This window comes from Staurois parvus, unplaced genomic scaffold (genome assembly GCF_062004578.1).
Source record: "Staurois parvus isolate SC_StPar_1 unplaced genomic scaffold, SC_StPar_1.0 ptg000054l, whole genome shotgun sequence".
In the NCBI taxonomy this organism is placed as follows: domain Eukaryota; kingdom Metazoa; phylum Chordata; class Amphibia; order Anura; family Ranidae; genus Staurois; species Staurois parvus.
In genome coordinates, this window is record NW_028317850.1 from 4,491,727 (window position 1) to 4,519,503 (window position 27,777).

General features: G+C 42.2%; 1 protein-coding gene across 5 annotated transcripts in view; it reads right to left on the reverse strand.

Moving 5' to 3' along the window:
* NEDD4 (NEDD4 E3 ubiquitin protein ligase) overlaps positions 1-27,777 on the reverse strand; it is a 238,958-nt gene that overhangs the window by 62,339 nt on the left and 148,842 nt on the right. For all 5 annotated transcript variants that reach the window (XM_089667948.1, XM_089667943.1, XM_089667928.1 and 2 more), the window contains 2 exons: positions 15,520-15,680; positions 3,185-3,302 (listed from right to left, as the gene is read on the reverse strand). In XM_089667948.1, coding sequence (XP_089524074.1) covers positions 3,185-3,302; positions 15,520-15,680 — 279 coding nt within the window. The remainder of the gene's footprint in view (positions 1-3,184; positions 3,303-15,519; positions 15,681-27,777) is intronic.

The following is a 27,777-nucleotide window of genomic DNA, read 5'->3' on the forward strand; positions in this document are numbered from 1 at the left end:
GGAGGATGGGATGAGTGACTGTGCTGGTGGGAGGATAGGATCAGTGGCAGTGCTGGATGGGGATGGGAGGTGACACCTCTATATTGACCACCAATGTAAAGGGAAATTTACACTGACCACCAATGTAATGGGGAATTTGCACTGACGACCAATGTAATGGGGGATTTTAAACCAACAACCAATACATTTCTACACTGGCCACCAATGTAAGGGGGAATTTACACTGACCACCAATTTAAGGGGAGCATCTACATGGACCAGCAATGTAAAGGAGGATTCAACACTGACCACAAATGTAAGTTAGGATTTTTTACTGGCTACAAAAATAAATCGGAGTTTCCACAGTGGCCACCAATGTAAAGGGGATTTACACTTACCACTAATAAATTAGGACCATTCACAGTAACCACCAATGTGAGAAGGGATTTACAGTGACCACCAATGTAAGGGGGACATTCACACTAACCACTACACCAAGCCCCAATGTAATGAGAAGATATACACTGACCACCAATGCAATTGAGACATTTAGCCTATGATCACATTTGTGCATGTTGGAAATGCATGCAAAATTGCTTTCCTGACAGCACAGCAACGTGCCAACCTTCAGAAGATACACAGCAGTGTCATCAATTGTTAATAACACCCTCACGCATTTGCTGACGCACGTGTTTCCACATGCACCAAAATTCACAGTGCTGTGGCTCGGTGTGATTTTGAAAAGAGATAGAGGACTTTATTTTTGCATTTCTAGCACACAGAGTAGCCCATTAAAATGAATGAGCTGCTGCCCTACATGTGACATACAGTCAGGTCCATAAATATTGGGACATCGACACAATTCTAACATTTTTGGCTCTATACACCACCACAATGGATTTGAAATGAAACGAACAAGATGTGCTTTAACTGCAGACTGTCAGCTTTAATTTGAGGTTATTTACATCCAAATCAGGTGAACGGTGTAGGAATTACAACAGTTTGCATATGTGCCTCCCACTTGTTAAGGGACCAAAAGTAATGGGACAGAATAATAATCATAAAATCAAACATCACTTTTTAATACTTGGTTGCAAATCCTTTGCAGTCAATTACAGCCTGAAGTCTGGAACGCACAGACATCACCAGACGCTGGGTTTCATCCCTGGTGATGCTCTGCCAGGCCTCTACTGCAACTGTCTTCAGTTCCTGCTTATTCTTGGGGCATTTTCCCTTCAGTTTTGTCTTCAGCAAGTGAAATGCATGCTCAATCGGATTCAGGTCAGGTGATTGACTTGGCCATTGCATAACATTCCACTTCTTTCCCTTAAAAAACTCTTTGGTTGCTTTTGCAGTATGCTTTGGGTCATTGTCCATCTGCACTGTGAAGCGGCGTCCAATGAGTTGTGAAGCATTTGGCTGAATATGAGCAGATAATATTGCCCGAAACACTTCAGAATTTATCCTGCTGCTTTTGTCAGCAGTCACATCATCAATAAATACAAGAGAACCAGTTCCATTGGCAGCCATACATGCCCACGCCATGACACTACCACCACCATGCTTCACTGATGAGGTGGTATGCTTAGGATCATGAGCAGTTCCTTTCCTTCTCCTTACTCTTCTCTTCCCATCACTCTGGTACAAGTTGATCTCGATCTCATCTGTCCATAGGATGTTGTTCCAGAACTGTGAAGGCTTTTTTAGATGTCGTTTGGCAAACTCTAATCTGGCCTTCCAGTTTTTGAGGCTCACTAATGGTTTACATCTTGTGGTTAACCCTCTGTATTCACTCTGGTGAAGTCTTCTCTTGATTGTTGACTTTGACACACATACACCTACCTCCTGGAGAGTGTTCTTGAGCTGGCCAACTGTTGTGAAGGGTGTTTTCTTCACCAGGGAAAGAATTCTTCGGTCATCCACCACAGTTGTTTTCTGTGGTCTTCCGGGTCTTTTGGTGTTGCTGAGCTCACCGATGCGTTCCTTCTTTTTAAGAATGTTCCAAACAATTGTTTTGGCCACGCCTAATGTTTTTGCTATCTCTCTGATGAGTTTGATTTGTTTTTTCAGCCTAATGATGGCTTGCTTCACGGATAGTGACAGCTCTTTGGATCTCATCTTGAGAGTTGACAGCAACAGATTCCAAATGCAAATAGCACACTTGAAATGAACTCTGGACCTTTTATCTGCTCATTGTAATTGGGATAATGAGGGAATAACACACACCTGGCCATGGAACAGCTGAGAAGCCAATTGTCCCATTACGTTTGGTCCCTTAACAAGTGGGAAGCACATATGCAAACTGTTGTAATTCCTACACCGTTCACCTGATTTGGATGTAAATACCCTCAAATTAAAGCTGACAGTCTGCAGTTAAAGCACATCTTGTTCGTTTCATTTCAAATCCATTGTGGTGGTGTATAGAGCCAAAAATGTTAGAATTGTGTCGATGTCCCAATATTTATGGTCCTGACTGTACATCTTTACCCACCCTGTCAATACACCTTTGCATCCTAAATTTCACTGCTAACCTCTACACCCCAAAACTCCCCTATCCTCTTCACTCTAACCTCCCCCCCACCGTAACTCCACATGCCTCCTCTGCTTATCTTTGCACCCACCTTCCTTACCTCTGTACATCCCCTCCTCGCTCACCTGTGCACCCCAAACTGTAATTTCTTTGCTTACCTTTGTAGATCAGGCTGATGGTAGGCTCAGTGACCACAGTTGCAGGCAGGACTTTCAAGCATGCCCCTGTTTACCTCCCCAGTGCGCAGCATTCAGAAAAGGTGATGAAGGCTGAAACCTCTGGGAGGCATAATAAACATATGAATGCCACCTCTACCTATATATATGAATACCCCCGCTATTTACATATCAATGCTGAGGACCCTTCTCTATTTACATATGAATGCCGGTTGATTAAATGTGAATGCTGATGAGGTCTGCATGTGAGTCATGGCAATAGGGCAGAGCTGGGCAGCATAAGTGGCAGCACTTCACACTGAGATATCGGGACACAGTGCAGGATGAAGAATTTAAGGGACAAGGGAATGTAACTGGGACAGTTGGCAAGAGTGGAGCAGCTGCTTTGGGCCCCACAACAATAAATGGGCCCAGAGCAGCTGCTCCTTTTGCCTCTCCTTAAAGACGGCCCTGATAGTGTGGGTATTGTTGTGCTGTTTTGTGTTCATAATTGTTTTACCTCTGGAGAATCTCTTGCTTCTGGACCTTCTGTTTCCTCAGAGATTTGCCTTCGAGTTTTAAATGCACGTTGTGCTTCCAACTGCACGTTCCCGCTTTCTGGACCAGCAGTGCCATCCCTGGAAAGACATTCAATTATAGCTGTACACAGTAAAACAAGAAATCTTATTTACTGCTTATCATGGAAGTGTGCAACAAAATAAGAAAACTATGTTATGGTTCAATTTGGCCACTCATTAAGCTTTGCCTGGAGATGGTCTTTCGAAGAACCAGTCTTCCCTCAAAAACATAATAATCAAATTATACTCAGCTGATGGGTAATATTTCTACTGAATATATAATAATTTAATGGAAACTATGAATTGCACTGCAAGTCTAATAATGCCACACCATGAAAATTTAACAGAGATGTAGATTTACCACCAGAGAAATAAAATTAGTTTTTGGCTGCACTATCATCTATTGCCTTTTACAGTGTACAACAGCGGTAATTTTTGTTTCTATTTTCTAAACAATACACCAAAAATAGAAGACACAGTAATTACAAAATATCAGTATATTATCATGGATTTTGCATAGGCTCTTGTATACACAAGGAGAGGATAATGTGACAACTTATCCCTAATAAAAGGTAAACAGGTGTAAAATAAGGCTGGGGAAGGAGGGGGAAGGGGTGGTTAAGGAGACAGGTCGGTGTGATGGTAAAAGTGGACTGCACCTTGGCATCCAGTGGTAGCACAGGACAACAAATTATGTAGTTTCCGAGCCTCTATGCGTGCAATACAAGTTTCTAGATGAAGACAGCAGGACATTAAGGACTTATACTCATGTGAATGGGTATAGTATTTCCAGTAGAATCACATCTCATAAAAATTCACAAGCCTATTCATTTTGTCAAGCATCAGTTCATCCACTTTGCAGATGTACTTAACATGACTTAGAGCATCCTTTTGCTGAGGTAGGACACCTGGGTAGAGTACCAGTCTCTCAGGATAGTGGCTCTGGCCATATTGTTGAGACAACTGTAGAGGGATTTATGGAAAGTCAAACTAGATTGGGCAGTACGGAAAAGAATATAGAATTCCGAATGTAGCCCCTAGGAATGTAGTCAGGATGTCATCAACTTCACTCAAGAATAGTTGGATGTTTAGGCAAGACCATAAAATGTGCACAAGCACACCCACATGGCTATAACATCATAACACTTAATAGGAATTTGACTGTTTACTTTGTGTAGCACATCTTTTGTTCTGTAAAAGTGGGTTAAAAATCTTGCAGTTTGTTTTCTGAATGCAGCTGATGAATGAACTCTTGTGTACAGATACCCTGCCATGTGTCATAAGTTATAGTAGGGATAAGTTTCTATTCCTGTTTAGTCATCATCTTAACTAAACAATTAGGGCAGTCCTCCCTCAGCAGGCCATAAAGACAGGTAATAAGTGGCTATTAGGAGCCGCACCTTAACATGCTTTTCAAAGGAGGAAGGTAGTCCTGCACAGTGATACAGTGAAGGAAGACCTTTGAGATAGTGGTGCACCTGAAGGAATATCCACCAAAATATAAAGACCCTAAGCATGTAGGAGGCAAGACCCGCCTTGTAAAGAAATACATAATTCCAGGAAAAAAGGATCCTGATTGAAAAACTTTGAGACCTGTGCCCTTTGAACGTCGAATAGCTGTCTGGTGGTGATCCAGGGTTCAATCCGAGGGGTGTCCTAGGGTGGAGAAAGAAGCAGATGCCCTCTATTGTATGCACAGGGGAGAATTTCTTCAAGATCGCCCCAATGAGCGGATAGGTTGCAACCTATTCCAGAATATCCTGAGGTGCCAGCCACGCCACAGATGTATGTTAGTGAAGTGCCCTTTCACATTCTATGTTAATCCATTGTTTAGACTGGCCATGGACATGCCAATAAATAACTCTGGTATGGTGGGCAGCCAGAGACCTCATTGAAGTCATGGACACTGATCTGCGCAAGCAAAACTGGAAAAGTCGCCCTATTGGAAGAGACTAAAAGAGAGATGACATGGAATAGGTACAACAATCTATGTTTATTTTAAGGATTATGGTATACCTCAGCTATGTAATGGAGAGATTTGAGGTCCAACTGCACTGTAGACCACAAAGGCGCAAACTTAAACTGGAACAGTTGATAGGCACCAGAGGGAAGATTAATCCCCATAAGCGTTGCTCCACTGGAATTTAGGAGTATGCTATTCCACAAAGTAGGATTAAATAAATGTTTGTGCATATATATGTAATTTTTATTTCTTTATTCCGTGTCATTAACTACTTCCCACCCAGGCCAATTCTGACATTTATCTCCTAAATGTAAAAACTATTTTTTTTGCTAGAAAATTACTCAAAACCCTCAAACATTAAAAATATATACATATTTTTTTTAATCAGCGGCCCTAGAGAACAAAATGGTTGGTATTGCAATGTTTTATGTCACATTATATTTTTGCAGCAATTTTCAACACAATTAAAAAAAACCAAAACACTTCAATGAATTTTAATGCAAAAAAACATAATATGTAACCCAAATTTTTTGTAAAGTATAAAAGATGATGTTACTCCGTGTAAATAGAAACCTAACATGTCATCCTTTTAAATTGTGCACACTTGTGGAATGATGCCAAAACTACAGTACTTAATGGAAGCAAAGTGATAGAATTATTGCTCTTGCTATAACATTTGCGGCGTACCTCAAATCAGAGGTGCAAACAGTAGTGAATGCATATCTAGGTCATGCCCGCATATGTGAATGGTTACATATGCAGGCACGAACTAGGTGTGCATTTACCACTGCGTGTGAGCACAGGGGGATGAGGGCACTATAAGATGTTTTTATTATTATTTTTTATTTTTTTATTTTTACGATGTCCCTTTTAATTTTTTTTTTATAACTTTTATTCCTATCACAAGAAATGTAAACATCCCTTGGGAAAGAAATGAAGCATGATCGGTCCTCTTTATGGAGACATCTGGGGTCAATAATATAACAGATATCTCCTCTACCCTGGAAAGCATGAGATAAAAAAAATGGCAGGGAAAAAATGGCAGTGTTTACATCTGCCAGAACCGGAAGTGATGTCATGAAGTCGCTTCCGGCCTCCCAGAGCAATAGAGACCAGCTGGTCCACGACTAGCTCTATAAGCCAGCGGCTCAAATTCAGGGCTTCCCGATCATATGGGAGAGCCCAAAGAGGAGCCTGTGGGCAACGGAAGCGGGTGACATCCCCTCCCACTGCTTGTAAAAGCAATCCAGTGACTAATCAGCCACTAGGAAGGCTTTTATATTTGAGGTATTTACTGGCTGAAAAAGAAAAAAAGGATACAGGAATGATTCATGTAGCTGCAGGCGTTATCTCCATATCTTCACTTCAAGTCTTTATTTGCACAGAGGAGGTGAGTATAACATGCTTATTATTTTATAACAAAAAAAAAAAAATTCCTAGTAAAACTTTACGCATGGCTCTTCTAAACAGATGCCTCCCACTATAGTTGAGAGGGACTGACAAGGCTGTAATGTCACGTGCCAGCCACATTAAAGATTTTTTTTTAGAAAAGAAAGGTGTATTGGGACATTAAATTGTATATGCTATGTTACAATGGCGTTTTGAAGCAGTGTGTTTGCAAATTTAAACTTGCATTTCAGGCATGAGAGGGAGAAGAGAGGGATGCTGACATTCAGGACTGATGACTTAACATAGTTTATTTTTAAGTTTAGTAAGGTGCCATATTCTTCGAAAAGTTGCATCAGCTGAAGCAGGGAGTTCCTACATGTACCCAGGAAAAGCAAGTTATGAGCATACACTGTGACTCTGCAGTTGCAGTCAATAATGACGATGTCCTGAACATCCTAGATGAACTGTAGTAGGCGTATTAGGTTATTAGAAATCTTAAACTGGCTAGACAAGCAGCTATTTGTTTCTTCCCCTGGCCGTCGGGTTCAAGTAAACCATCTACACTCACCAGCCACTTTATTAGGTACACCTTGCCAGTACCAGATAGGACCCCCTTTTACCTTAAGAACTGCTTTAATTCTTCGTGGCATAGATTCAACAAGGAGTTGGAAACATTCCTCAAACATTTTGGTCCATATTTACATGACATTATCATGCAGTTGCTGCAGATTTGTCGGCTGCACATCCATTATGCGAATCTCCCATTCCACCACATCCTAAAGGTGATCTATGGGATTGAGATCTGGTGACTGTGGAGGCCAATGGAGTACAGTAAACTCATTGTCATGTTCAAGAAACAAGTTTGGGTTGATTTGAGCTTTGTGACATGGTGCATTATCCTGCTGGAAGTAGCCATCAGAAGATGGGTACACTTTACTCATAAAGGGATGGACATAGTCAGCAACAATACTCAGGTAGGCCGTGGCATTTAAACGATGCACAATTAGTCCTAAAGGGCCCAAAGTGTGCCAAGAAAATATCCCGCACATCATTACACCACCACCAGTCTGAACCGTTGGTACAAGGCAGGATGGATCCATGCTTTCATGGTGTTTAAATGCCAAATTCTGATCCTACCATCTGAATGTCGCTGCTGAAATCGAGACTGATCAGACCAGGCAACATTTTTCCAGTCTGCTATTGTCCATTTTTGGTAAGCCTGTGCATATTGTAGCCTCCGTTTCCTTTTCTTAGCCGACATGTGTGGCACCTGTTGTGGTCTTCTGCTGCTGTAGCCCATCTGCTTCAAGGTTCGATGTGTTGTGCATTGTCAGGGATCCTCCCGCCGTGCAACGGCGACAGATCCCCTCGGGCCGCGGCAGTACGAGTGAGTTAGCTCGAGTCAGAGTACCTAACACATTGGAAGAGCTTATTAATCTGGCTATCCAAATTGACCACTGACTTAAAGAACGAAGGTTGGAAAGATCCGCAGGCCAAGTTCGCCCCATGTGGATGCTACCCAGGGTACCACCTCCAGCGAGCATGGCACCAACCAGTCCTGCCACACCCAGTACTGATGAATCTGAACCCATGCAAATAGGGTTGCTACGAACCTCACTCACCCCGGAGGAACGTCAATGCCGCCGACAGGGCAACCTATGCCTCTATTGTGGAGAACTGGCCCATTATGTACGGAACTGCCCTACAAAATTACGTACGTCTCTGACTACCCTGCCTGCTAAAATACCAACTATCAACCCTGCTCATCTTACCATTTCCATCTCATTCCAGCTTTCAGGAAGAACCCTGCCAGTACCCGCTATCATTGATTCTGGGGCCTGCAGTTGCTTTATCAATCCAACCTTCGCTCAGCAACACCAGATTCCCTTAAAAGCCAAAACTCAGAGACTGACCGTATATCCGGCCGACTGATCTAACATTAAGTCTGGGGCAGTCACACAGGAAACAATCCCACTTCCTGTGATAATATCTCCATCTGGTCACAAGGAACTACTATGCCTGGATGTTATTGCAGCACCATAACTTGGGGATCCCATGGTTGCAGGCCCACAGCCCCAGTGTAAATTGGGTATCTGGTGAAGTGGACTTTCAATCGGCCTACTGCCATGAGCACTGTTTGCCCCAAGGTCCTGCTCCATCCGGGCCCCTGTTATGCATGGAAAATGATACCGAAGTAGGCCAAATGGTTCCTACAGCCTACCATAACTTTCTGGACGTCTTCAGTAAACGTGGTGCAGACAGCCTTCCACCTCACAGGCCCTACGACTGCCCGATCGAACTTCTACCTGGAGCTGAGATTCCCTTTGGCCGGATCTTTCCACTGTCAGAGCGTGAGTTGGAGGCATTAAAGGACTACATTGAAGATAATCTCAAAAAGGGGTTCATCCACCCCTCCACCTCACCAGCAGAGGCAGGGATCTTCTTTGTAGAAAAAAAAGATCACTCCCTCCGTCCATGTGTGGACTACCGCAAATTAAATAATATCACGGTGAAGAATATATATCCTCTGCCACTAGTCCCAGAACTGTTCCAGAGGCTCAGATCCGTGACCATATTTACTAAACTAGATTTAGGAGGGACCTACAATCTCGTAAGGATCAGAGAAGGAGATGAGTTGCCTTCCGTACCAGGTTTGGGCACTACGAATATTTAGTTATGCCCTTCGGACTGTGCAATGCCCCTACAACTTTCCAGCACCTAGTAAATGACATCTTCAGGGATTTCTTAGACATCTTTGTGATTGTATATCTGGATGACATCCTGATCTTTTCTGCATCCATCGAGCTTCACCGGGGTCATGTGCAGAAGGCCCTTGGTCGCCTCCGACTACACGGAATTTACGCAAAGCCAGAGAAGTGTGAGTTTGAATGTCAGAGCATTCAATTCTTAGGATTGATTACATCCACTGAAGGCTTCAAGATGGATCCCCAGAAAGTCTCTGCCATCCTGGAATGGCCTGCACCATCAGTTAAAAAGGGAGTATAGAGCTTCATAGGCTTCGACAACTTTTACAGAAGGTTCATCAAGGGATTTTCAGCCATCATCATTCCTACCAATCAATTAACGCAAACAGGGAGTCCGATTCCGTTGAACACTGGAAGCCCAAAATGCTTTTGACGCATTAAAGGGACTTTTTACCTCAGCGCCCATATTAAGCCATCCGGATCCAGCACTACTCTTTGTGGTAGAAGTAGATGCCTCGGAGAGCACTGTTGGGGCCGTTCTATCGCAGCGGCAAGGTCTGAAACTCCTGCTTCATCCTGTTGCTTTCTTTTCCAAAAAACTATCCCCGGCGGAGAGAAACTACAATGTAGGGGACCGAGAATTACTGGCCATCAAATCAGCTCTGGAGGAATGGAGGTACCTTTTAGAGGGAGCAGCACACCCCATTCTGATCTACACCGATCACAAAAATCTGAAGTACCTAAAGACTGCAAAATGTCTAAAACCCCGACAAGCCAGATGGGCACTCTTCTTTTCCAGATTCAGCTTCCACATTACCTATAGACCAGGCTCTAAGAATATCAAACCTGATGCCCTGTCTAGGATGTTTGATGACCTGAAGGATCCTCCTACCCCTGATACAGTGCTCTCAACAGGTAACTTCTGTCTCTTGCAACCAGACCTTTTTTTGCAGATCCAGCAGGCATCTTTTGGGGCTCCATCCCCTCCAGGAATAACTCTGTCCTCTAGAGAAGGGTTACTATGGTCAGGGAACAGAATCTTTGCACCAGAAACTACCCAACTGGCAATTTTAGGGCTCTGTCATGACCATCCGCTGCCAGGACATTTCAGGGTCCACAAGACCTTAGACCTAGTACAGCGCCTGTTCTGGTGGCTTGAGTAGGAGAAGGATTGCAAGGCTTGCATAAATTCCTGTCCCACATGTATACGAAACAAGGGTAACGGAAGCAAGACCTGAGGATTATTAAGGCCTTTACCAGTTCCTGACAGTCCTTGGAGAATGATATCGATGGACTTCATTGTAGAACTGCCACCATCAGAAGGATGTTCAGCTATCTTTGTTATAGTGGATCGGTTTTCTAAGATGGCTCACTTCATTGCCATGAAGGGAGTACCATCTGCAGCAGAAACAGCCCAAATCTTTGTAAGAGAGGTGGTGAGGCTCCATGGTGTCCATGGTGTCCAAGGGAACATCGTCTCGGATCGAGGGGTGCAATTCACCTCGAAATTCTGGAAATTCTTCTCTTTGCGAGAAGTTGAAAGTGGGACCCTTACTCTCTTCCGCCTATCACCCTCAGACCAACGGCCAAACAGAAAGAACCAACCAGACCTTGGAACAGTACATCCGTTGTTTCACGTCCCTTTCCCAAGATGACTGGGTATCACTTTTACCCTTGGCTGAATTTGCATATAACAATTCAAAACACTCGGCCACAAAACAGTCTCCCTTCTTCTCTAACTATGGATTTCACCCTGCATTCATTTCCAATCTAGTGCCTGAATCAGCAATCCCAGCAGTCCAAGATACATTTGAATTCCTTCAACAGAACAACAAGATGCTACAGGAGACAATCTCAAAGGCTCAGCTAGATAATAAGAAATTCTTTGACAGAAAAAAGAAAGGGGACCTGGTCCTGGAACCTGGCGAAGAGGTATGGTTGTCAACAGCCAATCCTGTCCTGTCCCAAGCCTGTTAACCTGTCCCTCAAGGAAGTTAGGCCCCAAATTCATGGGACCTTTTCCAGTAAAAAGGAGAATTAATGATGTAGCATACGAGTTCACACTACCAGAATCACTAAAATCCATCCCGTATTCCACGTATCGTTGCTCAAGACTGCAGTTTCTAACCCCTTTCCAGGTCGGGAATTGGGGCCACCTGAACCAATGATCATCGACGGCGAAGAGAAGTATGAGGTAGAAACTATTGTTGACTGTAGGAAAAGGAGGAACCAACTCCAATATTTAATTAAATGGAAAGGTTATGGACCTGAAGACAATTCATGGAAACAGGAGTTTAACATCCACGCTAAAGATTTAATTGTGGCATTCAAGCGCAGGCATCCAGAGAAGATGGCCCAGTTGGGCATCCGGAGGCTGCCCTTAGGGAGGGGGCACTGTCAGGGATCCTGCTGCCGTGCAGCCGTGCGACAGATCCCCTCGGCCCGCAGCGGTGCGAGTGCGCATGCGCGGGAGCGCAAGTGCGTGCATGCGCAGTAGCGTACACGTCACCACAAGGCGGGCTATTTAAACCTGCAATACAGTATAATCAATGGTGAACAAAAGCAGACAAGGGCGCACTCTCATCGTGCATTACCATGGTACACCACATATTTATTGTGTAGAAAAATTAATATATACTCACAAACTAAAAGGAAATTAAAAGCAGGATAAGTAGTCCGCAATAACAGTCAATGCAATACTGTGTCCTTAATAGCCCTTAATAAATGTATGCCTGCTGGTCCCAAGCTTATATATCAAAGAATGTCAAGAAAAGGGTAAAAAGGCCCTCCCACCCACTCCAAGCGCCCCAATCCCAGAGAAGGCCGACCTGCCCACAAAAAAAACAAAAAAAACAAACACAAATAGTGTATATTAAAAACGTATACCTGAATGAACATACAATATACACTATATGTTTTTTTTTTTTTGTGGGAAGGTCGGCCTTCTCTGGGATTGAGCCGTTTGGAGTAGGTGGGAGGGCCTTTTTACCCTTTTCTTAACTTTCTTTGGTATACAAGCTTGGGACCAGCAGGAATACATTTTAGCTCTGAGGAAGGGGGTTCGTCTCCGGCAACACGTCAGCTTATCCCTATTTAGGGCACAGTACTGCATTGACTGTTATTGCAGACTACTTATCCTGCGTTTAATTTCCTTTTGGTTTGTGAGTATATATTCATTATTATACATAAATAAATACGTGGTGTACCACAATAATGCACGATGAGAGTGCGCCCTTGTCTGCTTTTGTTCACCAGTGTCCAGATTTCCCGATCTTTGAAGAGCAGCACCTCTTCATTTGGTATTCTGAATATCCTTTGGTCTGCATGAGGACTTGAGTGCTGGTTTCATTTGTTTGTCGTTGGATTACAGTATAATCAATGCCTTCTGGTCTAGAACATTCTGCACGCCATAACCTGATTCTGTTGCCTGTATCCTGATCTGACTTGACTAAGAAAGAACTCCGCCTGCACCGACCCCAGCTATCCCTGACTATCCGCTTGCCTGCTCCCTTGTACCTGATTTGCTTGTTTGATCCTGACCCGGCTTGTCTGACTCTGCTGCACCTACTTACCTGTATCTGCATCTGGCTTATATCCTGATTGCCGCCATACTTACCTGCTGCTGCACCCATGGTCCTGCACCAGGGCTCTATCCTGGTCACTGCCATATCTGCCTGGTGACGCATCCACGCTCCTGTGTCCAGTCCCAGTCTGCATCCTGATTGCCGCCATACCTACCTGCTGCTGCACCTACGTTCCTGCAACTGGATCTACTGGGTCTTCACCTACCTGCCACCAGCTCCAGACCTACCTGGCACTCGTGCCACTCCTGGATCTGCGCCCTCTGTTCCCATTATCAGGGGCTCTGAACAGGAGTCGTAAGAGGACGCCTCCTCTCCACATCAGGCTTCCCAACCAGGCACGTGACATGCATTCAGAGATGGTATTCTGCATACCTTGGCTGTAACGTGTTGTTATTTGAGTTACTGTTGCCTATCATCTCAAACCAGTCTGCCCATTCTCCTCTGACATCAACAAGGCAGTTTCATCCCCACAACTAGCGCTCACTTGATATTTTCTTATTTTCAAACCATTCTCTGTAAACCCTAGAAATGGTTGTACAAGAAATTCCCAGTAGATCAGCAGTTTTTGAAATACTCAGCCCAGCCTGTCTGACACTAACAACCGTGCCACATTCAAAGTCACTTAAATTCCCTTTCTTCCCCATTCTGATGCTCCGTTTGAACTTCAGCAAGTCATCTTCACCTTGTCTACATGAACTGAGTTGCTGCCATGTGATTGGCTGATTATCAATTTGTGCTACCAAGAGATTAAACAGGTGTACCTAATAAAGTGGTTTGTGAGTGTATATCCATGCTAGCATGTTAGATTCCAGATATATGTCCTGAAGCACTGAAGTCCTAAGCAACCCTATTGAGCACCTTTGCAGCATCCGTGGACAGAAGCCCCATTTCTATTTTCATGGACTTAGTACAATAAACTTCATTTCTAGCCTTGGTCATGTTGTCATGTGCTTTCTGGCCAGGGACAAATTCTACCTGATTGCTTTTGATCAAAGTAGGTAATGGGTAGTAGGAAGATTGTAAAGATCCCAGTAAAGAGCTTCACATTAGGCAGAGAACTAGGACAGTAGCTGGTCCACTCACGAGGATCCTTCCCTTCCTTAAGGATCATGGTAATTTTGGCTTTTAACATTTGGGAGGGGATCGGAAGGGTAGAATTCTGTTCATTTAAGGCTTTCAAAAAAGGAGGAGCTAGCATGTGCTAGAGTATTTTAAAGTATAGTGAGGGGAGGCCGTTCAGGTCTGGAATCTTTCCAGTTCTTTGTTTAAAAACAGTCAAAAACTCAGCAGAGGAAATAGATGTCTCTAGGCATTTAGCAACAAGAGCATCCAAAACAAGCATGTCAGATTTTTAAAGAAAGACCTAGATATGGAGTGCATATCCAGCATTGTGTACAGTGTAATCCATCTGTGGTAGTATGTTGTAAAATAATTTACAGTATTCCTAAATTTCTTTATTTGTTATATCTGGAGGAGATTAGATAATGTGTTTAGTTCTCATTTCCTTATTGAGATCAAAGTAATTTAGTCTTGATGGCCATGGCCAAAAGAGTTCAGTCTCCTGGACTATTACCTACAATCAGAGGTCGATAGTATAGTTTGCCCACCAATGTTAGGTACAGTATCTTCTTAGGATGTAGCGTGGACTTCATAAATTAAGTTTCTTCTTTAAGAGTTTAGAAATCCTGCATCATAATATTGAGCATTTGTTGAAGGTATCCAAAAACAGATGCAAAGTCACCTCCAGTTATAGCAGTAATATTCGTTATATTCTCCATCACATTTGGCATTTCTGCTAACTCTATGATGTTAGAAAAGAATGCAGGATTGAATGTGCAAAGGTATGAACTATTGCACTATAGGTTTTGATGTGTTCCTATAAATACCAACGTTAGCAGACTTATGAGAGAAAGGCTGGCTCAAGGAAAGTTCTGAAAAATCTTGAATTCAGCATATGAACTTCAGCATAGAGTGCATTCATCCTGGTGAAAGATATAGGTTATTCAAGGATACAACTGCATCCATAAGCTACAATGGGGCCTGAGTTCAGGGAGAAACCTCATAAATGTCTGAAAAAGGAATGCATATAAAATATCTGCTCACTTTCTTCATTCATTGACTGACTTCCCCTTTCAGTTAAGCATTGTTCTGACTGCTGGCTGAAGGGGTGAGGAACAGAAACTACTTTTCACCTATGTTAACTACCTGAACTAGCTTAGTCTAAAGTGACAACAAAGGAGAAGCTCAAGAAGAAGGAAGTTTCTGGAGTAGCTATAATTGCTGGATTATGAGGTGACCCATTCAGAATGCTTGCTTACAACTTGTTATTGTTAAACCATAGTGACAAAGGGTGAAAAAAAAAAAGGCTATAGGTTTGCCTAAGCCTGACAGTCAATGCAAGAAAATGTAAACAAAGGTGCATTATATAGGCCACCTATAGCTTGTTGGGAGCCCCATCCACATTTTACTGTGGGGCCCTGTGATTTATGGTTATGTTACTGAGTTTAATAAGTTTTTTTTTCTTTTTTTTCTTCTTTTTTTAAAGTGATCTGAAACACAGATCTAAAAGATTATGAACATATACTGTGATTTAGGACACCATTGTAAACTCTGTGATCTTGGTTTAAACCACTTACTGAATAGTAGGTCTTTTCCACTGTGTTCTTTTAAATTGATGGCTGACATAATACGTTCTACCAAGGATATCTTGTCTCTCTTCCCAACCTGGAGGTAGTGGAGAATCTTGCTGTTGTGGCTGGCAAAGAACATCTGGTTGGTCCAAGATAATCCAGCCGGGCTACAAGACAAAAAGGTGTTGTTACTCCTGGAGAAGGGTTCTTTATGTGGTTTTATAATCAAAAGCGAGGGAAACTATGAACATAAAGTATACCACAGTTCTAAAGTGTCTCCATAGAAGACATTTTTGAAGTAATTGTGGGAATTAGCCCAGGTTAAGCACAACTACACAGGCAAATTAGAAACAATTTTAAAGATGAGTTCCAGGCATAGTATATTTTACATAGTTGCATTGGTCCAACTTGGACCAATGCAACTATGTATACTGCTCAAAAGAATTAAAGAAACACTTTGAGCACATGTCAGATCTCAATGGGGAAAAATATCATGCTGGATATTTATACTTATATGGACTGGGTAATGTGATAGGAAAGCAACGATGCCCCATCAATTGATGGAAATTAAAATTATCACCCTACAGAGAACTGAATTCAAAGACACCATGAAAATTAAAGTGAAAAAATAATGGACGGATGGTGTCCTGGGGCAATTCCTCCCAGATCTGGACCAGGGCATCACTGAGCTCATTGGCAGTCTGGCGGCTTTGGATGGACCGAAACATTATATCCCAGATGTGTTCTATTGGATTTAGGTCAAGCGAGTGTGGAGGCCATTCAATGGTATCAATTCCTTCATCCTCCAGGAACTGCTTGCATACTCTCCCACATAACACCGGGCACTGTTGTGCACCAGGAGGAACCCAGGACCCACTGCACCAGCGTAGGGTCTGACAATAGGTCCAAGGATTTCAACCCAATACCTAATGGCATTGAGATTGTGCTGGGAGACACAGCAAACCTTCTGGCAATGGCACGTATTGATATGCCATCCTGGAGGAGTTGGACTGCCTGTGCAACATCTGTAGGGTCTAGGTATCACCTCTTGCTACAAGTAGTGACACTGACTCTAGCCAAATGCAAAACTAGTGAAAAACAGTCAGAAAAGATGAGTAGGGGAAAAAAATGTCAGTGGCCTCCACCTGTACAACCATTCCTGTTTTGAGGGTCATCTCATTGTTGCCCATTTAGTGAACCTGTTGTTAATTTCATTAACACCAAAGCACCTGAAACTGATTAACAACCCCTCTGCTACTTAACTAACCAGATCAATATCAAATGAGTTTAATTGTCTTGATGCTATAATCTGATTAAAAAGTGTTCCTTTCTGCTCATAGCCTTGTCATCTTTTTCCTTTTGTACTCCTCCTTCCTTTTCTATTTCTGTTTGTTTTTGGTGTGGCGGTGGATAGCTGCCTTAGGTTTGAGTTATTGTCAATGTTATACCAATGTTTTTGTCATTTATATGCCATTGATAGCCCCTGCGTGAGCACAATTTTTGCTCTGTTGGTGTTCGAGCACTGTTTTCTATAATTTTTTATGTGCAATTGATGGTCCCTGTGTGGGCGTGTCTTGTTGCTCCTGTTGTTTTTTTTTATGTTTTTAAACTAATAAAAATCATTGAAATACAGAAAAAAAAAAGTGTTCCTTTACTTTTTCTGAGCAGTGTATATACCATACCTGGCCAAAGTCCTTGGAAGCTGCAAATCACTGAAGTAGACGCTGCAACTTTAGTGATCTCCATTCTGAAAGAATGCAAAGCATTCTCTGATTGGAGAAAATGAAGAGTGTGACTTCACTACCCTGCCCCTCCACCTTGTCCAAAAAATTCATTCAGAAAGTGCAAAGTAATCTCTGAATAGTGCCCAAGCCAAGCGGCCAACCTCCTGTGTTCCGAATGCATCAGGTCAGCAGCTCTGCACGTGACCCTGAAGCCAGTGGAGATCACTGGAGTAGCATTGTCTATTTCAGTGTTTTCAAGCTTCCAGGGACACTGGCGCTAGGTATGATACTGTATATACAGTTGTGTTCAAAATAATAGCAGTGTGTTGAAAAAAGTGAATAAAGCTCAAAATCCTTCTAATAGCTTTTATTTCCATACACAAATGCATTGCGAACACTACACATTCTATTCCAAATCAAAACACGAAGAAAAATATATCAAATTTGTGTTGTTCCTCTAAAGAAAATAAAATAAAAGTAAATATTAGACTGTTTAAAAAAATAGCAGTGTTTGTATTCTTCTTTACAAACTCAAACATTCACTATATAAACTGAAAAATGTTTGAAGATTTTGCTTTCCTTTGAATCACTTAATGAATATTTCGTTGTATAAGCACTGTTTCTGAGAACTGCTGTACATCTGTGTTGCATGGAGTCACCCAACTTCTGGCACCTGTGAACAGGTATTGCAGCCCAGGATGATTGCACTACATTCCACAGTTCTTCTCTATTTCTTGGTTTTGCCTCAGAAACTGCATTTTTGATGTCACCCTACAAGTTTTCTATTGGATTAAGATCCGGGGATTGGGCTGGCCACTCCATAACGTCAATCTTGTTGGTCTGGAACCAAGATGTTGCATGTTTACTGGTGTGTTTGGGGTCATGGTCTTGTTGGAACACCCATTTCAAGGGCATTTCATCTTCAGCATAAGGCAGCATGACCTCTTCAAGTATTCTGATGTATTCAAACTGATCTATGATCCCTGGTATGCGATAAATAGGCCCAACACCGTAGTATGAAAAACATCCCCATATCATGATGCTTGCACAACCATGCTTCACTGTCTTCACAGTGTACTGTGGCTTGAATTCAGTGTTTGGGGGTCGTCTGAAAAACTGTCTCCGGCCACTAGACCCAAAAAGAACAATCTTACTTTCATCAGTCCACAAAATGTTGCACCATTTCTCTTTAGGCCAGTCAATGTGCTCTTTGGCAAATTGTAACCTCTTCAGCACGTCTTTTTTTCAACAGTGGGACTTTGCGGGGGCTTCTAGCAGATAGCTTGGCTTCACATAGGCGTCTTCTAATTGTAACAGTACTCACAGGTAACTTTACACCTTCTTTGATCTTCCTGGAGCTGACTGTCGGCTGAGTCCTTGCCATTTTGGCTATTCTTCTATCCATTCGAATGTAGTTTTGCGCTTTCTTCCACGTTTTTCAGGTTTTAGTTGCCATTTTAAAGCATTTGCGATCATTTTAGCTGAACAGCCTATCATTTTCTGCACTTCTTTATATGTTTTCCCCACTCCAATCAACTTTTTAATCAAGGTACGCTGTTCTTCTGAACAATGTCTGGAACGACCCATTTTCCTCAGAATTTCAGAGAGAAATGCACTGTAACCAGCATGTACAACATTTGCTGCCTTCCTTCATTAAATAAGGGCAATAATTGTCACCTGTTTTTCAAAGAATGAATGACCTCACTAATAGAACTCCACACTGCTATTATTTTGAACATGCCCCTTTCAATTAGTGATTCAATTACACAGAATCAGCAGCATGCATGTCATGACTGTTGGGTCTGTTAGATTTCTATTACTCTACTACACCTGCTAGTAAATTATTTGCCATGTAGAAATATCATTTCTACCAAAAACAATGATTGATCAGGTTAGTGATGTCTGACTGCTATTATTTTGAACACAACTGTACACAGTTACATTTGTCAAAGCTTAACAATTCTATTTGAATTTCTTCCGACACACAATTCCAGAATTGCTCCATTAAAATTACTGTTTGATTTATCTTAAATATGGCAAACATATAATTGTCTAGAAGTTTCAGTAGAAGTCAGTGGTGATTGGGTTGGAGTGACTGATCTCAGGAATCAGTCTTGGAAGATTTATATTTGCATGGCTGAACAACACTTCAAATTGTTGTTTTTTTTTGTTTGTTTTTTTTAAAGGGGTATCTATTATACACAAAGACATGCTGTTAGGGTAGCAGAGTACGTGTCTAATTTCCGGTTAAAAATAGATTGTTCCCAACATCAGACCTTTAGGTACTGACTGTCTGTGGAAATGCTAAAGGAGAGTTGCAGGCTATGCCATGTTGATTTTAACTACCTCATGAGCATAACCTTCCCACCACCCAATGTCACCAGAACATTTTGCATTTAATTTCGATATATTTTGTTTTTCTATCAAATATATTTTTCATCATTTTGTAATCTATCCTAACATACTGTACATAGTACTTCAAAGTTGTACATACATATTATACATATTTTACATAGGACTTTAGGGGCTCAGTTAGATGGGCATTTCCTGTATCTGACATGCATTTAGATGGCACGACAAACGCAGGTCAGCAAAATCTTACTGACTTTGAGGTCTCATGCACACAATATGTAAAAATCTCTTTTTATTTTCAGCCTCTAAGGGTCCCTCTATGCTAGCCTATGTGTCCATGGGCACATAGGCATTTACAGGCATATTAGAAGAGGTGAGACTAGGGGCTAAAAAAAAAGAGAAAAAAAAAAAAAAAAAGACGACACTTGCAGATTCAGGAAGGGAGCTTTTGGCCAGAAAAATGCTAAGAACATTTATGCACAACAGAATGCATTAACGTGTGTGCAATACATGGCTTACAGGAGAAAAGCATTCAGAGCAGCTAAGCAAACACTTAGTGTGTATGAGGCCTAATTAAGGAAAACACATGGCAGTTCTGAGGTTACATCGACCTGCTTTGCATCGTACTGCATTTCTTTAGATGCAGCATAAAGTGTGTTTAAACTTTAGGCAAAGCAGACCAAAAAGTAGCCTTTTCTTGTTGAATATTGCATTTGCCATTTGAACGTATGCATTTGGTTTGAAAAGCAAATGCATGTATTTGAAAAGAAAACTCATCAACATGAATTTTAAAGTGAAGTTTTAGCCACCCCAATAGTCATGTTTAATTTTCCAATGCCCAGTTATGTTTTTATAATTTAATACTAAGAGCTGTAATGCTTTGTATTTGAAATCACTTGCGTCTTTCTCTATTTACAGCCCATGCAAGACAACAGGAGAAAGTCTGTAACCACTGTCTGGAGTGGCCCCTAGGAGTCAGGACAAGGAAACTACCATCACACCTTCAGATATAATCAGGATATTATGTGATATTCAACTATGCAGAAGCATTGTAATTACACTGTATTACAGACTGCTCTAAGAGTAGTATCCGAAGCCCAAGTGTTGATCGATTAATCTCTTGGACTGTGCGCTAGACCCATCTGTCACTGATAGGCACCAGTTCTCAGATGTAAACTAGCTGGGACACGTAGCCAGCAGCTACAGCTATTTTAAAAGAGTATACTGACTGACAACAGTAGTTAAAGCTAAATCCAGGCAAACATCTAAATACACAGATGAACTATGTATAAGGGAATGGTTTTACCTGTCAAAGATTTGCATTTCTTTCCATTTAGTCAAATATACACTAAGTGTGCCAGAGAGCACAGTCAGGAAGATCACAATACTTTGTTAGCAATAGTAAGGGTGCTTAGCTGAATTCTAGGATGGTGGCAGCACATAGAGGGTTTTGCTCCTGTTCACGCATCTGACCGGGAATCCTGTAGTGGCTGACCTGTCTACAGTACACTGTTGTGTCTACAAACCTCCCTTGCACTTCCCCAGCCACCATGCTGGTAAAGACTGGCCAAAATAGTACCTGAACTCTGCCAGACAAGCTGATGAAGTTTGCCAGGGACCCAAGGCAAGATGGCGATACTGCCATTTTTACAGAAGATCCAGTGCTGGCTGCTTCACAGAAAGTACTTCTATTATCTACTCTGCTATCTGAGTGCTGACAATGAGATTACAGTAGGTAACCATGATGAATACCCTGCTACAGACATAGTGATTCTGACTGTTTGGACAACAAAAAAATAGTGCAAGCTAGAAATATTTTATTCTACGTCAACATCCGATTTTCATCCAGTGTGTACAGTAATGTATGGAAATATTCAAACAGGAAAAAAACGTGCATGATCAGGAGGAAAGAACGACCCTAAACATACTCTTCTACTACGCTAGTACGTAGCTACGTCTGCCTTTGTTGGTTGAGAAATTTCGTACAAGTTAACACTATTGTTGGTTATACCATGATTTGCACCTTCATGAAAAATCAGACGATCATTCGTCACATTTTTCTCATAGTGTGTCCTAAGCATAACATATTGTCCTGGAGACTAAATGCAGTAATACATACACTCTCATCAATGTGGACCAAACCGATTTATTATCTGGTCGTACAAGAAATATTAGACTTTACCAATCTCCATGACTCCCCTAGGCCCAGAGGTATCGTTGTTCTTGATACAAATAAGATGTTTTATTTGGATGGTTTATACATGACTCAGTCCCTTTCTGAATTTGGGTTTGGCTTCAAGTACATAAATTGGATTAGAATTCTATACAATAGACCAACAGCCTGTCTATGGGTAAACAACTTGATTACAGATCTTTTCCTATACCGAGGGGCACACGGGAGGGGTGCCCGTTATCCCCTTCCTTTCGCCCTGGCTGCTGAGCCTCAAGCAAAACTACTCAGGGTCACCCCATATATCCAAGGACTTGTTATTAGTAAATTGGAAAGAAAGATTGTTCCTTTATGCGGATGACCTGCTCATCTATTTAACCAATCCTAAAAACTCATTACTACGGTCTTTGATCTGAAACTTAAGCGTATATTCAGGACTGAGGGTACATTGAAGCAAATCCATTTTTCATATTGACATGCCCACAGTTCACTAGATAGTTGAGATCCAGTCATCATCAACTTATATTTCCAACAAACTGAACCTGCTTATATTTTCAGTAAAAAATACACTCAAGTTAAATTTAGTACAGACAAACACGTTAAATTACTCGTTTGGTAAAATATAAAAGATTAGGTTGTGTTGAGTAAATTTGCATGCACCCGTGGAACAGCAATAAACTACAAGACTAAAAATCATCCATAAGCAATACTTTGAAAGTCTTTACAAGTCATTAATTTACAGTTAACAGTGATGATGGCCTTAGAAGTATTGCTCTCTCTCTGGAGTGGAGTGGAGTGTGAAGCATTACTGTATCTCATATCTGTGGGCAATCACTGGTTTCGTACACAACCATACCAGCTGCGCGTATTGGCATACATATGTGCCTGTATGTAGGGATGGGAGGTTTGCTGTTGCTATTTCATTAAGCTTAATTTTTATAAAACTTTTGTTTGTTCTTTAAAAGTATAAGGAAAGGCTAAAATAAAGTTTAAAGCTTTGCCTCCCCACTGCTGACAAACATGCTGCATACTATTTGCAACAAATCACAGACTACACACCTTTTTTTTATAACTTCTTCAGAGCAGTCACGTGATCACACAGCTCTTTCTGCTTTCTATCAGTTAGCAACCTGTGGGAGGGAATTCTCTCCCTCCTTAAAGTGGAGTTCCACTCACCTGTCAGAAAATAAAAGTCAGTGGCTACAAAAACTGTAGCTGCTGACTTTTAAAAAACAGCCACTTACCTGTCCCTCGGTCCTGTGGTGTGTCCCACGCAGCCCATTTCACCGGCCGTCCCCCGCAGCCCGTTTCACCAGCCGTACCACTGTGGGCACCCGTCTGTGGTAGCTCCTTAATGGGGAGCGGGGGAGCAGTCCTTAAAGTGGAACTTCCCCTTTTGGGTGGAGCTCCGCTTTAACAATGCATAGCATACTGGAAGCTGGCAGGAAACATCATAGTTCAGTGAATTTACCCCTGTTGTGCAGACTCATTCCCATTTTAGACCCTAACAAGGAAGAGTACTTGGAGTCTGTGTGATTAAGGAAGAGTACACCAGGACACCTGGTTTGTTCAATAAGGCTTCTAAAAGGGTGTACAGGAAGATAGGCAATTGTAGGTCTTGTAACGCGTTTGTAATTGTAAAGGCAAGAAATGTTTAATTTGGAGTTATTGAAAAACATTCCTAGAGTTGAGTTTATGTTTGTCCTCGAAAGTCTCAAAAGAAATAACGTTCAAGTCCGTCAGGAAGTGAGTGGTTAGGTACAAGTTATGACAAAGCTAGTTAATAAAGGCTTGCAAGTTGGTATCACTTGAGGGAAACATAGGGTAAAATAATATCAATAGTAAACGGGTGTGCATTGAAAATTATTTCTGTAGAAGTTTTAGGCTATCCCACAGCCTTAAGGAATGTTTGGTACCAGGGAATGTTATCACCTCCCAATCCCTTTGGGACAGCCAAAAGGAGGTTGCCTGTCAAAACTGGGGTGCAAAGGTATGCGTCCAAGGAGACACATAAGGGGGTCCCTTTGGTGGACTGCCACTGCACCACTTGAGTGAGATGGGCTACGTGGATGAATCTATGGAGAAGAGGGGAGGGCTAGGCCTCCTTGGAGTTTGGGTCTGTATAAGATTGGTTTAGCCACTTGAGGGAAGCTAACCTTCCAGTCAAATTGTGAGAATTGCCTCTGTATTACTTGAAGGTGGTAGGACGGAACAGGGATAGGCAAAACATGGGCAAGGTAAAAAAATTTAGGTAACTCAGTCTCCACTGCCCAACCAGGATATGTTGTGGGCTTCGTAGAATGTCAGAATATAATTTAGGTGAACAGTTTGGGATAGTTGGCTTGATAGAGTGTGTTGTATGAAGCGAGATTAATGCCTTTACAGGGCAGAAGGGAAGGGGTCCAGAAGAACGCAGAGGACTGCTGGGTGTATGCACAGTATCAGCAAGCAAGGATAAATGTAGGCCCTTAGATTTTATCTCATAAACACACAGGGCAAAGATTTGGCTATACATGGTCAATCTTGATATAAGATATTGAAGAGAGATCTACAGGTGGGCTAAGGTAAAAAGGGCATCATTAGCAAATAAGCATTTTTTTGGGTGGTATCCTGCCACTTCAATCCCTTGCACGTCCCTGTGTTGCCAGAGAGCCTGGGCTAGGGTTCTATTGCATAAGCAAGTAGGAGTGGGAACAGGAGGCACACCTCTCTTGTTCCTCTGTTCACTGGGAATTGATCTGATTGAAAAACAGAATTTTCTAATGTGGGCCTCTAGAGAGCTAAACAGGACCCTGATCCAGGTAGGAAACTGATGACCAACCTCTCTATGTTGCAGTACAATCTGTGGGTCATCTCAGCAGAGGGAATTATAGTATCTCCCAGAAGTGAGTACACCCCTAAGTGAAAATGTCCAAATAGGGCACAATTAGCCATTTTCCCTCCCTGGTGTCATGTGACTTGTTAGTGTTACAAGGTGTCAGGTGTGAATGGGGAGCAGGTGAGTTAAATTTGGTGTTATAGCTCTCACTCTCTCATACTGGTCACTAGAAGTTCAACATGGCACCTAATGGCAAAGAACTCTCTGAGGATCTGAAAAAAAAGAACTGTTGCTCTACATAAAGATGGCCTAGGCTATATGAAGATTGCCAAGACCCTGAAACTGAGCTGCAGCACGGTGACCAAAACCATAGAGCGGTTTAGCAGGACAGGTTTCACTCAGTACAGGCCTCACCATGGTCGACCAAAGAAGTTGAGTGTACGTTCTCAGCATCATATCTAGAGGTTGTCTTTGGAAAATAGACGTATGATTGCTGCAGAAGTTGAAGGGGTGGAGGGTCAGCCTGTCAGTGCTCAGACCATATGCCGCACACTGCATCAAATTGGTCTGCATGGCTGTCGTCTCATAAGGAAGCCTCTTCTAAAGATGATGCACAAGAAAGCCCGCAAACAGTTTGCTGAAGACAAGCAGACTAAGGACATGGATTACTGGAACCATATCATATGGTCTGATGGGACCAAGATAAACTTATTTGGTTCAGGTTGTGTCAAGCGTGTGTGCTGGCAACCAGGTGAGAAGTACAAACACAAGTGTATCTTGCCTACAGTCAAGCATGGTCTGGGGAGCTACACTTCATTAAGGGAACATTGAATGCCAACATGTACTGTGACTTACTGAAGTAGAGCATGATCCCTCCTTTCAGAGACTGGGCCGCAGGGTAGTATTCCAACATGATAATGACCCCAAACACACCTCCAAGATGACCACTGCTTTGCTAAAGAAGCTGAGATTAAAGGTGATGGACTGAACCAAGCATGTCTCCAGGCCTAAACCCTACTGAGCATCTGTGGGGCTTCCTGAAATGGAAGGTGGAGGAGTGCAAGGTCTCTAACATCCACCAGCTCCATGATGTTGTCATGGAGGAGTGGAAGAGGACTCCAGTGGCAACCTGTGAAGCTCTGGTGAACTCCATGCCCAAGAGGGTTAAAGCAGTGCTGGAAAATAATGGTGGCCACACAAAATATTGACACTTTGGGCCCAATTTGGACATTTTCACTTAGGGGTGTACTCACTTTTGTTGCCAGCGGTTTAGACATTAATGGCTGTGTGTTGAGTTATTTTGAGGGGACAGCAAATTTACACTGTTATTCAAGATGTACACTCACTACTTTATATTGTAGCAAAGAGTCATTTCTTCAGTGTTGTCACATGAAAAGATATAATAAAATGTTTACAAAAATGTGAGGGGTGAACTCGCTTCTGTGAGATACTGTAAATGTCTTTCTTTGATGTCCAAGGAGAGGGGCACTTCCTTTGATGCCCTCTATGGAGAAGAATGAAGATCTGTTGTGCAGTAATGCCTGTCTGTCTGCCCAGAATGAACCTTACCTCGGCTTTAGAAATGTGACCTGTGAGCACAAAATCTACCAAGTACCTTGGCCTGTAGTTGGATGTCTATGCTTATTAGTGAAAAGGATTATAGTTAGTCTAGGAGGTACGGTCTGTACATGGTTTAAGAATCAGACCGTTAACAGTAAGGAATCAGGGCTAGGAGGAGATCCCTTCCTAAGTTCATTAATTAGCCTAGTCAGATATGGTGAGAGAAGGTTGGTGAATTTTTGGTACCATATTGTTATATACACTATATTGCCAAAGTATTGGGACACTCCTCCAAATCATTGGATTCTGGTGATACAATCACCGCCATGGCCACAGGTGTATAAAATCAAGCACCTAGGCATGCAAACCGCTTCTACAAACATTTGTGAAAGAATGTGTCGCTCTCAGAAGCTCAGTGAGTTCCAGTGAAGGGAACTCTTAAGGTGTCAGCATACCAAGACATTTTGAACAATTTCATGCTCCCAACTTTGTGGGAACAGTTTGGGGACGGCCCCCTCCTGTTCCAACATGATTGCGCATCAGTGCACAAAGCAAGGTCCATAAACACATGGATGAGCGAGTTTGGTTTGCAGAATTTGACTGGCCTGTACAGAGTCCTGAACTCTACCCGACAGAACACCTTTGGGATGAATTAGAGCGGAGACTGCAAGCCAGGCCTTCTCAACTGACATCAGTGGCTGACCTCACAAATGCGCTATTGGAACAATGGTCAAACATTCCCATAGACACACTCCTAAACCTTACGAACAGCTTTCCCAGAGGAGCTGAAGTTGTTATAGCTGTAAAGGGTGGGCCAACTCAATATTGAACCCTGCAGACAGACTGGAATGCAGTTAAAGTCCATGTGTGTGCAAAGGCAGGTGTACCAATACTTTTGGCAATGTAGTATAATTTATCTACCTCCCTAGTTTAAATCCTTAAAGAACTAAAGGCAAAACTTTTTTTTAGTTTTGGATAGAATGGAGATGGATTAGAACACCTGTCAGTTTTTATTGCTATGTGTGCCCATTTTGGGGAAATTCACCCTATTTGTCCTGTTTACCATTATCATTGAAAGTAAAAAAAAAAAAAAAAGAAAAACTTTTTTTGGGTTGTCCCTAGAGTCCCCAAGGAATTCCCTCAATTTGCAGGGATTTCCCCTCACTTCCTGTGGGACCGGAAGTGAAGGGAAACCTCCACAGTGGAACACTGCGCTGTGGAGGCCTCTGTCACTTTTAAAGTAAGGTCTGCAGTGTAAAGAACCTTTGACGCGGGACTGCAGCTTCCTTATGTATTTGCAAATGTGTTCAAACAAAACCCTCTATTTTTAATGCAAACTGTTAGACATTGCCAAATTGGTTGTTTTGTAGGCTCGCTGGTAAGTGTGCTGGGAAATCCTTTGTTTGTTTGTGATGTACATTGCCCTTCCATGTGTATCTTCCTGCTAAGGCTGGTTATAGGTTGGGACAGTTGACATTTTTTGTACTAACCGACATATGAATAGCCGTTTATTTTGGAAAATCAATGTGCAAAGTGTTGGTCTTATTTACAGTAAATCCATTATTATAATAATACTCATCAGAGTGCATTTTGCATATTTTGTACTCCACCTTGACAAAAAGTAACCTTAGGTTTACAGT